The sequence below is a fragment of the Gymnodraco acuticeps genome, unplaced genomic scaffold, assembly GCF_902827175.1.
Source record: "Gymnodraco acuticeps unplaced genomic scaffold, fGymAcu1.1, whole genome shotgun sequence".
Taxonomy (NCBI): Eukaryota; Metazoa; Chordata; class Actinopteri; order Perciformes; family Bathydraconidae; genus Gymnodraco; species Gymnodraco acuticeps.
The window spans coordinates 701,199-714,334 of NW_022989953.1; the positions used below are offsets into that span (position 1 = coordinate 701,199).

At 40.0% G+C, this 13,136-nt stretch overlaps 1 protein-coding gene across 1 annotated transcript; it reads right to left on the minus strand.

The window, feature by feature from the left end:
- Positions 1-982: 982 nt before the first annotated feature.
- Positions 983-10,938, minus strand: e2f4 (E2F transcription factor 4). The gene is made up of 11 exons (XM_034210687.1): positions 10,510-10,938; positions 8,597-8,706; positions 8,059-8,220; positions 5,147-5,190; positions 4,976-5,040; positions 4,703-4,891; positions 4,374-4,446; positions 4,050-4,196; positions 3,151-3,198; positions 2,993-3,037; positions 983-2,757 (listed from the first exon to the last, which is right to left on the minus strand). The coding sequence occupies exons 1-11, from the start codon at positions 10,672-10,674 to the stop codon at positions 2,642-2,644; spliced, it is 1,164 nt and encodes a 387-aa protein (XP_034066578.1). The 5' UTR covers positions 10,675-10,938; the 3' UTR covers positions 983-2,641.
- Positions 10,939-13,136: the final 2,198 nt, after the last annotated feature.

Here is a 13,136-nt window from a genome sequence, read left to right on the forward strand (position 1 = left end):
CATAAAACCCAGTTCAGCATGAATTTGGCTTATTACGCATACTCCATAATGATATGAGAAAAAAACCGTCGCTATTTAAATACATAGCTTTATTTACTTCCATCCATATGTACCTATGTAAGATTGAACCTATGTTCCATGCTTTGCGTGTAAGACAGACAATACATAAGAGTATGACAAAGGGCTTTTACTTTGAAGGAGAAATCATATCAATTCTGGAAACGCTGCTGCCGTTTATGTTGATTCAAAACAGTTTTTCTTTCAAATGTCCAAGAAGTAGTAGATGAACTAAATCAAGGTTCCGGGTCGGGTACGGCTGGGTACAGCCGCCCCCTGCTGTCACTTCAGTCGCCAAGAGCTTGTCTGACTGTATCCAGAGATATTTATTGATACTTTACTAGTATCAACCACCTCCTACCTCACTGAACTGATTACAAGGAAATGCAGTCCTGCACGTGATGTCCCTTTTTGTATATAACTATATATTTGTAGTTATCATATACATTTGACTGTAGGGAGCTGAAATGATCAGAGGAAGGGCAACTAAACTCACACTGGGTGTTGCAATAAGATGGTCAGCAAGGAAATGCACACTTAACTACAAAATAAATTATATTTTGGCATCAAACCAATACATTATGAGTATGTTTGCTATGCATGTAAAGGATTTCCTCTTGCATCATAACATAAGGCTTTAAAAAGATGTAGTCTTTGAAGCATATACTGACTGTCATTGTTGACCAATGTTAAGGGAGATCTCAGAAGTGTCATACCTTCATTGTTAACCATGAGTGTATAAATATGTGGAAACTGCGTTCATTTGATAAATGCATGAGCACAATTGGAGAAAAAGCCTTCATGATCAGATGCCAACACCACTGACTTCTATAAATAGCTCTATAGTAACCTGCCATTCAAGTGTACAACTGACATTATGTTGAGTGTACAAGGAACCAAGGAAACTATACAATTCACAAAAGAATATCAGAGAAGAGTTTTTATTTTGTTTCGTTTGATGCATCTACAGCTTGGCAATAGTAGGATCGAGTCTCACACAGAATCCATTGCCCCCAGTACTGTTGAACTCCCTGGCACTGTCCAAACACAATGACTGGCTCCTGATCGGACCAGATAAGATGATGTGTGATGTGAAGTGCAACAATGACACAGGATGCTTTGATTAAGCAGCAGGTTTTGTGTTTGAAATTCAAAAGCTATGAAGTGTAGCCCTGAATTAGTAGCAGTTATAATATTTATATCCAGAATAAAAAATAAATGCTATTCTATACAAGCGGTAAGGATATAAACAGTACAACACATCCAGGGCGAAAACAGGAGGATATTACATAAAAAGAAGCACTGTAGAAATATGAATAATCTCCATATTGTACTTAGATGAATAACGCATCCTGGACTCACCTGCCCCATGCACAGAGAAAAATAAAAGCGTTTGAAAAATAAAATGTAGACTGATAAGCAGTGTGTCTTTTCAGAGAAAACAATTTAATCTTTGCAAAATATACAAAAACAAGAAAAATACAGGAGTGTTTTTCATGACATCGTTACTATATTCAGTGCATCAGTAAAAATACACACATGACCCTTTACATACAAATGAACTGAGTACAATGGTATTCATATACATAATAATTGAAATCATTTTGGCGAGGGGGGGAAAAGCTTTTCTTATGACGTGTTCCAGTTGTTACAAAATCAGACCTGTCGTAGCAGCAGTGGCACTATTGAACCAGTTGGAGGAGACATTCATTTAAATAAACTCCTTGATCTAAAAAGTATTTATTTATAAAAACGTACATTTCTTAAACCCTCCACTACATCCCTGCATCATTTTGGTCCTTGGCTCTTTGTGTCACAAAGTGTGTTAGCTGCAGTAACTACACTTAATAAATGTCCTCTTTCTCTAACTGGTTCACAAAAACACTTTAAACTTTGACAGGTTTGATGAAGATAAATTCCCATATTTCAAAACAAAGCACTTCATGAATGATTATTTGTGTCTGGAACCTTCGTTTATTTGCAAACTATTGCTCTGCCGGTGTTGAAAATGTAGTTCATTATCACACAATAGTCTTGTGATCTGCTGGTAATACAAAATATATATTCTCTATGTACATGAGGACAGTGCATATTTAACCAGCGGTGTTTGGACTCGAGCCATGCGTGAGCGGCTCCGTTAGTCTGCCGGGACTCTTTACCTGACAGGAAAAGGGTTTCTCTTTTTCTGCTGGAGACATCTCACAAGAGAGCATTCAATACAAAACTCAAGCACACACAGACGCACAGGTATGCAAACTCCAGTCACTCACAAGCACATGGGAAAGCTGATATACAAACATGACGTTTTTATCATACATAACGATCTAAAAATAGAAATATCTGTCATTTGTTTTGACTGTTTCCTTGAGAAGGCAGTAAGTAAAAATGTTTTGTTCTCGCCTGTGTTTCTTCACGAGGCTGTACAAGGAGCTACTGTCTGACTGAGCTCAGCTTATCGTGTCGGTGCAGAGGTGTCCTTGAACGCGCATCATCATATTGGCTTTCCTGCACCTCTTCGCACCTCCACTGTAAGCGAGGGGCCACACTAGGGTAGATTAGCAAGTCTTGACAATATTTTTAGGGGTCAGAGATTAAGGATGGGCACGTCGAAGAGGTCGCAGAGCCCTTCTGTCTCGTCCAGGTTGTAAATGTAGTCGTGGTCGCTGGGCGGGGGGGACAGACGGAGGAGTGGCGAGAACACTGCAGACGAAACAGACAGAGAGAAGATGAGACCTCCAGGAGTCACTCTTAGGGGAGCGGACATGTCGTACAACTTTATTAGAAGGGTATGCTGTGTCTTTTTTTTCTTTTTGTATTATTTTCTATATAATTTGTATCTGTGTATATAAGTCCCTATGTGAGGGCAAAAAAAACAAAACAATAAAAGGTTGGTCACAAAAAAAAAAAGAAGGGTATGGTGTGTGAAGCAACTCACCTTCTGATGACATCAAGTCGTCTAAAAGGTCTCCACTCATCATCTCTGTCAGAGATAGAGAAAATAATGACCATCAGCTGGTAGGTAAACGGGTAACTAGCACATTGACAATGGGAGACATAAATATGTAATTAATATAATAATCAAGATGAGTGTACCTTTTGTTGGATCAAACATATCTGAGAGTTCTTTGGGAAAGTCCAGCACTAGAAGAAGAACAACAAACAGTTAAGCTACATAGTCAGTCACTAAATTATAATATATGACATTTAGCTGACGGTTTTATCCCAAGCGACTTACAGTAAGTGCAATAAACCATACAGATACAGAACAGCAAGAAATAACAAATAAACCCTTGTGCCTCACTTTAAAAAGTTCCTCTGCTGTCCTTATGCATATACAAAACATGTCCCTGTCAAAAAAACACTTAAGTATTAATGCCCACTTTTACAGAGGTTAAATATTTTTAAGATACTTCAGTTCTGATCTTAACACCAAATATTTTTGAAAACCCTCAGAATTTGAATGTTTTGTTTACTAAATTCGAGGGGGATTTAAAGTATAAAATATGTCAATGACCATCAGCAACATGAATGTTGGTGAATTGTATCCAACACTGCAGCCGGGAAAATAGCATCCATTTGCCTCAGAGGGCGAACCTTAGAATATGGCTCAATATTACAACCTTTTCAAAAGGAGGGCTGTAGATTGAAAGCCTGTTTTTATAAAAATGCATTATTTTACGAGGCAATAATTGTGGGATCAAAAATAGTAGTTTCAATTGAGACATTTTTAAGCCTCAACAGTCTGAGCATCTAGATTTTGGCTACACGGTTCTATATAAACGCATTATAGGAGCTGAGGTTGAACTTCAAAGAAAAGAAGCTCAACAAAAATGAATTTCAAGAAGTGAAATGGTTAAAACAGGTCAAGCTAACATATTATTAATCATCATCATCATCATCATCATCATCATCATCATCATCATCATCCTGACCTCAAGACATTTCTACTTTAGACATTTCAGATTAAAGTTTCAGAAAAAGGTAAAACTCACATTCAGAGGGATCTGACTTAATAGGTTCAAACAGTGAAGAGGCAGGAGCTGACACAGATCCGTCCAAAGAGGCAGAAGACTGGAGCTGCTGAGTTAATGTAGCGGGGGTGTCTGTTGTTGGCGTGAGTGGCGTGGTGCTCGTCACTTCTGAAAGGAAACAAATAGAGTGGAAATAAGATCATTCTGGTTCCTTTCACTTTATTACTGCAGCAGACAGGTGCAGTGGGACATTCAACAGCAAAAACAAAGGACTGTGGATGTTTATTTGTTTTCTTTGCATTAGGAAAGTCCAATTCCTGGAGTAAAAAAGAAGATCATTGTTACCCGTCACTGAGGCTGTCTGGTTGGATGCTGTAACCGAGGGTGGAGCAGGTTTTATAGAGGCTGCTTTAGAGACCTGATGGTGGAAAGATGAAGGAACGTCATTAAAAATTGCATGATGAAGACAATAAAAAGCAGAAGTCAGCGTTTTATTTTCTTCCCCACAGTGATAAATCATTTATGAACACTAACTTAAACATAACCTCAAAATGCTGCTGCCTTGGGTCTATTTCTACTCCTCTTTATTAGTTTCAATAAAGGCAGACATCTGAACATCCAGTCTTTGATAGTCAATGTACAAATAGAGTTATTGAATGGAGATCAGCGTGGACCTGGGGGGCAGCAGTGGGCGTCTGAGAGGTAGGTGTCAGCGCTGGGAGGCTTTGAAGGATGTCATCTGGAGGAGGGACGGGCAAAACAACGGGAGAGGCACTGGAGGGGTCCTTATTGACCAGCAGGACCTCGATGGGACCTGATGAGCTCTTGAGACGGATCTGGTATTTCTTTTGTCCGTTGAGGATCTGGACCAGAACACAGAAACCAAGACATGAGATGACGCAGTAGCTGGAGCAATGGAGCTCAGAAAAAGCACGCTCATCACTTACCGATTCTGGGATGGGGACCTCCAGCTGTGTGCCGATGGGAGCACGGATCGCTAGGAGTGTATCACCTGAGGAAGAAGGACAGGCAGGTGAGGGAAACTGTGTTTGAGACTGTCAATGTGGGTCACAGAAAGAGAACACTGTCTACAATGACTGAGCATCTGAAATAATTACCTTTGAAGGCTCCACAGAGGTCATCATGTTTTATATACGCCATAGTATGAAGGGGTTAAGGGTCCAATTTCAATAATGATCATCTCAGCAATATGCTTGCTGGCATTACACATCAATGACACAAATATACATTCAGGGTGATTGTAGTGTCTGCAGGCCATTTACATGAACAAAACCCTATATAAAAACACACTACAGGAAAGGGAAAACCCAAAAAAAGCATAACAGGGCCTCTTTAATATGCGTCACGGTTTCGGCCCGTCTACACTACAGGCGTCAAAAAATGCTTTCAACGCTTCGCCCATTCATTTGAATGGGGTGACGTAGGATATTTTCAAACTTCGCCGAACTGCATTGTGGGTAGCATGGCAAGGCGTTGCAAGCATCGCGAGCGTCTATCGGCCTCAAAAGTTGAACAATGTTCAACTTTTGAGGCTCGATGCTTGCTCGAAGCTGGCGTCAGCCAATGAAATCCCGTTTATGAAAATCTGCCAGTACAAGCGCTAGCCAATCAAACCGCGTGTATGCTGGGAGAGACTACGCAGGTCATTTCCTCATATTCAAAAAAATGGAGGGAAAATTCATTATAGCGGTAGTGAATCACCCGGTGCTGTATGATCAGTCTCTGTTCATCTACCGGGATACAAACCGGAGGAACCAGGCATGGAGGGAGGTGGCAGAGACAGTGGGTGAAACTGGTAGGTTTTCGCCTGTTTGGGGATTTTATATCAAGTTTACTTCGTTTTAACATTGCTATTGCTTTGTATGTCGGGGGCGGGAGATTCATGTGATTGGTTGTTGGTCACGCTGCTCCCAAAAAAATCGCCAAGCCTCAGACACGCCCAGCTTCAAGCTTTTTTCACGCCTGTAGTGTAGACGGGCCGTTTGTGTCAGATGATGCTCTTTGCCAGGGGTCGGCAACAGGCGGACCGCAGTCCGGATCCGGACCCAGGCACCGACCTATACGGACCTGGACCTATAATCAATACATTAATAGGGGATTTCAATTTTGACGGGGCGATTCTATTTTAACCGCCGCTGACAGGGGGCGAAAGAGACGAGTGAGCGATACAGGGAGAGAAACACAGAAGAAGAGATGAGAGCGCGGCAGAGAGAAGCGGAGAGGAAAGTGAGTGAAGAGAATAATTAGCGATACAGGGAGAGAAGCGGAGAGGAGAGTGAACAGGCGTGTTAGCGGCAGACAGGGAGAGACAAATAATTACACATGGCGCTCTCCAAGAAGAGGAAAGTGGACAGTGAGAACAGAGCTTTTAACCCTGAGTGGACTCATTCATGTTCATCCGGCCCACTGGGAGCACAGAGCCAGTGTGTCTCATTTGTTCAGAGACCGTGGTGCTCATTAAAAGTGCCAAAACGCCACTATGAGACAAAACACAAAGTGTTTGACCAAACATTCCCTCTCAAGTCAGAACTGAAGCAAAAATATTAGACACTGTAGTCCTTGTTTTTCAGTCTTAAGTCAGAGCAACATGTAGGAGCCTACAAATTGATTCAATGTTTTCCAAAAATCGTTAAAAGGTTACAGTAGTTCAATAGGCTTACACAGCTCTACTGATATAGTCACACATAAAAAGGGGAAATAAACTGTTTATCTGTAAGCAGGGCTGGTTTTTGGCATAGGCGGTCGCCTAGGGCGCCAGATCTGGGAGGGAAAAAAAAATTTTTGACCGTTGGCGCTCATCCTAATTTTTGGCCTTGACAATATTCATAATTAAGTAAATGTAACACCCTTTTCACCCCGGTTACACGTTTAATTTGCCCTGTCTGAGTGGGGGATGTTGGCTTACCAGGCGCCCGCAGCTCACAGCCAAAGTGCGAGTGAGCGAGAGAGTGGGTGCACCGGTACCGCCGCTGTTGTTATTATCATCTGGTGCTAGCTGCTCTAACGGATATAAGAAGAAGATGTTTCCACAACATGGGTGGAGGCTGAGAGGCTCAGTGAGGTAAAGGACTCTGAGTGTTTAGATAGTTCACTTTAGTCTAAGTTATCTCAGTGGGTGAAATCATTTCAATGTATACTATAGGACAGTAAACCAAAAATATTGTTTAAAACTGGAGATAAAACAATATGCATAAATAAATATTAACTAGGTAAAATAAGATATGAATGAACAAAAAAAAAAAAAATAGGCCTAAGTTACATTTATTTGTTTTTGGCTATGGTAGGTTATTGGTTATGTTCACATACTTATTTGATTATTAAAATGTTAACCGATCTTTTCATATGGGTGTTTTAGAGTTGTATTCCCTAGATCTAGTCTCTAGGCTCGAAGTGCACCAGATTGAAGCATTTTACTTTCAAATGTTCAAAATAAATCTTACCCCCGGACCCCCCTAGAGGATGTGATGTCCACCGCCCAAATCAAACATACATATACAATACTGAATACATTTGAAGCCTTTTTGATGTATATAACCTATGTCAATACGTTTCTGTTTTTGTAGTGTATTTGTCTTCTGTAGAGATTTTTCATTTATTCTTTATATATTCTATTGTGTATTCCTTGGATACTCTATTGATCTTTAGTACTGTACGATTCTCTGGCTGGGGGGGCCCTGTCTGTAAGTTGTGAAAACAGCTCATTAACATCTTCTTGGGTTATCACGTCTGAGAAAAACACCCACTCAATATCAGAATGGATGGCCTGCCTGGGCTTGGAGGAGCACCATTTCCCCCAACAATCTTTCTAGAACCATCAGGTGGCGACTATGTTTACACCAAATTAACCGGATGGACCAGCACTGACCATAGGATGCCTCTTAAAAAATATATTTCTAGTTTTAAACAAACACACTGAACAGTAAAGGATTACATTACATCATTCCCCATAGTTTTGTAGATGTTATGACAATAAACCTTTGAATCTTGAATTGAAAATGAAAAAGGATATGGGCTGTTGTTAGAGTCGTCTGTCACGTTCTTGATGCTCTGTTGGACCCAGACTCTCTGCTGGTCCAGCTCATTCTCCCTCAGAGCCAGGTCATCTAGCTCGGCCTTCAGATCGATCAGCTTGTCGGCTATCTCTCTGGTGTTACATCCTGGACCTACGCCCCTGGAACACACAGACAAACAGTCAGCTTCGCAGGACCATGAGCATGCAACGTCTTTTTTATTCATGTTTATTTACTAGTAGCGTTGTTATGAAATGATTACCCGTGAGAAGAGCTTGCAAGAAAAGTGACAAATACAACATGCATAGCCTATGGTCAGTTCTATAATGAAAAATAAGAATTAGATTCTAATTCTTTTTCATATGGCTACACACCCTCCTCAACATTAATGTCTCTACTGTTACAACTAGAGACATACAGTCACTGAGTCAGAGTCAGTTGTTCACACATTAACACAGGCGAACACACAAGGATAACGTGACATCAACCACTTGTCTTGCGATTCTCAGATATATAAAACATTGACTGAACACTTACTTCCATTGGATGCTGTTCTTGGACTTCTTCTCGATCAATCCAATTCCTTCCAACACATTAGTGATATCATAGATTCGTCGTTTCTGCCGCACGGCCAAGGTGTCTGCAGCCTGAAGGCAGGACAAAAGCAATTAAAATAACAGTGAAGATGACTGGCAGTATATCATTTAGTGGGCTCATATCTAAAGACACAGACAGAGAGAGACCACTGTATCTGTGCCGGTGAGTTCAATGCCCTGGAGCCGCACATGGAACAGTATGACTGTCATTTCAACTTCCTCCTCAGCCCAACCTCTTGCTGTTTAACCATATGGCTGGTGCAGATAAGTGCAGGCTTTTTCACCAAAGGATAGAGACCCAGACATCTTCCCTAATGCCATTTCAATGTATCCATCAATGTCAAGACACAGACTTTAGACCGAGCAACGTTTCCATCTTTAATACTAAACACAATTAAGCTCTTTTATATAAAACCTTAGAGTATGTAAAATATGTGTTATAAAAGGTTCTAAACATTTGAGCTAGAGCGGTGCTATAATTCAATATAATAGTAATTGTCTTCAGATGGAATTATATAGGGATATAATCAAATATTGTGATACATTATTATGTTATATAAAGTCATTATAACAGGCAATAGTTGTCTCAGAAAATCTGCTGTGAAATACTCTTTTTGGAAAGTAAATACTAGTTGTTGTTGGTTAACTATGCAAGTCCCACGGGAGAATACAAAAATAAAATGTACCATGTGATTATTTAGTTTAGAGTTTAGACTATTTATTTGTTTAATAACCAATACAAAAATGCTATATCATGATTCATATAGTTTTTGAGGTACAAAATGATTGGGATATAAGATTTTGGCCATATTTCCAAGCCTTTTATTTAAGATAGACACACATATTATTTGTCTGTCAATTATTCTGTTTCATTGAGGAGAGGCTGATTTGAATTGCTTTTACGTCAGTCTGTTTCATTTTCAAGGATGCCGTATGTTGTTATGGGCAGGTGAAAGTGAAAGACAAAGCAGAGGGGCAACATGAGTGTCAGTGAGGTCACAGTAAAAAGTCATGCTTGGCTGGTCAAGCTGCCATCTGGTTTACTGGATTCAGTTGAGAAAAACATGGCTGGCAGTTGGTTTTCTAAATGTTTCTATTTATATTGCAGGAGGACAAGGGTTAGCATTTTGTATAAGTCTGCCATCAGAGTAACCCCATGTTGTGCCGAGTGATATTTGCTGAAAATGGCCAGAAACAGATCCACTTCATCTTATTAGAAGTTGACACACAAACTACTTATATAAGTAACTTTATAGACTCTCACCACATGCTTCTCAGCAGGAAGGGTGATCATTTCCTGGGAAGGTTAATTAAAAAGATCCTTGACTGTGAAAAACATAGCTAACGTAGGTTAATGGATATGTAGCTTTAATTACAAAGCTAATTCATTGTGGTTAAAAGTATATGCATTTAGATTGCATACCGGAAACTAGCGCATTGAATGGATGTCGTTAAGTGACAAAGACGTTATCAATCAGGAAAAAAGGCTGTTCATGTGTGAAGATGCACAAGCGTTTGCTTAGAAAGGAACGACAAAAGCTGACCCACTTTTTAAACTCTGAATCTCCAGGGGGCAGAGTCTGAGAAGTTGACCTGTGTTCTCAAAGTTCACTTTGTAACCTCATTTCCAGAAAGACCAAATACCACGACAGCGCATTTTAGAGTAGGTTAATAAAGTGGTAGAGGTTAATTAAAACTATAAACACTAGCAAAGGGGTCACCCAATCAAATTAGTTTGTCACACAGCTAGGCTAGGCTAACAGGCAGGCTATCGAAAGTGCATGTAAACTAACGACAGCAGGCAGGCTCAAAATGACATGTGCTAGCTAACAACAAAGACTACTGAATACTCACCGCTTTCAGATCCAGCACTCCGTCCTTCGCCTCCTGTAGTAAAGTCACAAACTTAGTGGTGAGGAGTCCCAGGCTCTTCTCGTGCCTGCTGGGAGTCTGTGGCTGCAGCGAGTCCCCCACAGCCCCCAGCTCGCCTCTGCCACTGGCCGACTCTAGCTCCATCATAGCTCGGGAGCAGCTTCGTACTTCCCCTGCCTCCCCGACCAAACCCAGCCAGCGAGACCAGGAAAGCAAGCCTCAACGCTGCAGTCAGACGAAAAGAAGGCCGGAAAAGTGTGTGCAAAACAACAGATGTTAAATGAGCTAGTCCGGCCTGGTTGGTTCCAGATTAGTGCAGTAAATCGCGCTGAACAGGCTGAAAACAGTAATTCAATGAACGAGCGATCGGTGGAGAAGAGCCGTTGGCCACGCGAGGTATGAAGGGACGGTTCAGTCGTCACAGGGAGCGTGTGCAAATACCATGGACTGTATATATAAAGGCAAATACTCACACCACCTCATAAGAATATTTATAAAAACGTATCTACTTCAAAAAACATTTTCTAATACAGCAATGTATTCCATGTGAACAGCAAAGATTAGGTGGGATTTTTATTTTTAGATTAAAGAGAAGAGTTATCCGGATGAATGAAGGAGTGTTACTTTTTGACGACCCCTTACCTACTCAAACTTGAATAAAACATACGCACGCGTGCATGAGCATGAACGCGATCATGCACAATACAGACACATGACCAATAACAAACTCCAGACATATCCAATAAAATATAGTTGAAAAAGCCTTATTTTTGACTGATTCACAAGTCACATTTCAAACACGGAAACAGGGTGGGGAATTTGGGTCAGATTACTTTCAAAACGAACTGCTTGACAACCATACGTTAATAGCTTAATGTGTTATCAAATGCTATTAAGAAATGTATGATCAGCTTATTGATAAACAGCTGAGGAACGAATTATTAATTAATTAACCTTTAAGGAGTGCTTCCCTAATAATTATATAATCGTACTATAATGTAGATAGTGCTGAAATACCACACATCCTGTATTAATGAATAATTAAGCAGTTATTAGTTCATGAATACTGTTATAATTTATTTTATAAATCTGGCTAACTCTTAGGTGCTGAATGGCTCTTGTTGTAAGGTGCATGCAGGGCCGTTTTTAGCTTTTTGGGGGCCGTATGCAAGATGCTGTTTGGGGGCCCTAGTTTTGACAGTTTTTTTAACTACAATGGGGGGGATTCCGAAGCCTTTAAGATGATCTGTGGAGATGCATCAATCTGTGCACTTTAATAGGAAAACAGGCTAATTTCACGAAAACCAAGCAATTGATTTTGAATTGCGATTAACTATGGACAATCATGCGATTAATCACGATTAAATATTTTAATCGACTGACAGCCCTAATTCTAACGTAACATAAAGTGCCGCGACCGCTGTGTGCACCATGTCAACAGAGGTATCGCTGGAAAGCTCCGTCTCTCCTGCACAATCTCATCAGATCCAAATATGGTCATTTTCTTTGTATCAGCAACCAATCGTGAAAGCACAAAGGGGTCTTAAACCAAGAAACAAAATCTCATTGGCTGGTGTCAATTTCTGACAACGTGATTCGTTCAGATGCGTCACGTGTTGTGCTAAAACACTTCCTGGTTAGCTTTCCGCTAGAAATTGAAATCTCAAAATGGCAAAAGAACGGCGAAAAAAACGTTCACAGAGAAGACGACAACAATTGTCACTTGCACGAAGCAAGGTTATACAAAAAACAAATGACCCCGAACATGAAATACCTTCACGGAGTGTGTTGATGCGCAAGCTGTCATCCAAAGAACAGGAGGGTTTAGCTAGCGCCTCACTGCAATCTTTAAAGGTCGTTTTCTCAAAATTAGTTTTTTCTCCTACTCCGAGTTCGAAATTTCAACTTCAGTAGCACTTACATACACCAAACCTTCCAGTTATATTCCTATCAATATTATGAAGGCTTTTACAGAAGGGTTTGTTCATATATCATTCATAGCCTGAATTATACAACATTGTATACATAAAAACATGGCGAAAATTGATATTTTAGGGCTGTTGACAGTATTTTCTGATTTATGGAGTGATAAAAAGAGATATCCAATATCCCTTCTGTAAAAGCCTTAGATACTAATATGACTACAAAATGAAACAATAATTTTGAACCTGGCTTTATCAAAAGTTCAGATTTCGATTCCTGAAATGTGTTAAAATATGTGCATATTTAATGAGATATTGGATAATTTGCATATTAAAACATGCTATTTCAGAAAACTTGTAATACAAAAAACAATTGCCTTATTGTAAGTAATTAACTGGAGAAATTTAGAAAATTTGGATTTATTGTTTTCCTGCCCTAACTTTTATTTAATTTTTTCTCCTGTTTTCTTTATTTCTTTGTACTCCTTCATTTCTATATACGTTTTTTACGGAATAATGCCGCTGTATTAGGATGATGCATGGGAGGGCAACTTTCCACAAGCTATGCTTCAGCCCTCCCGCTTCTATTAATTTTGTTCATTTTTGTGTGTATGAATGAAACTTTTTTCGTTTTTTTGATGAATAAAAAAAAAAAAAAATACTTTCAGTTTGGGGGCCCCCTAGTGG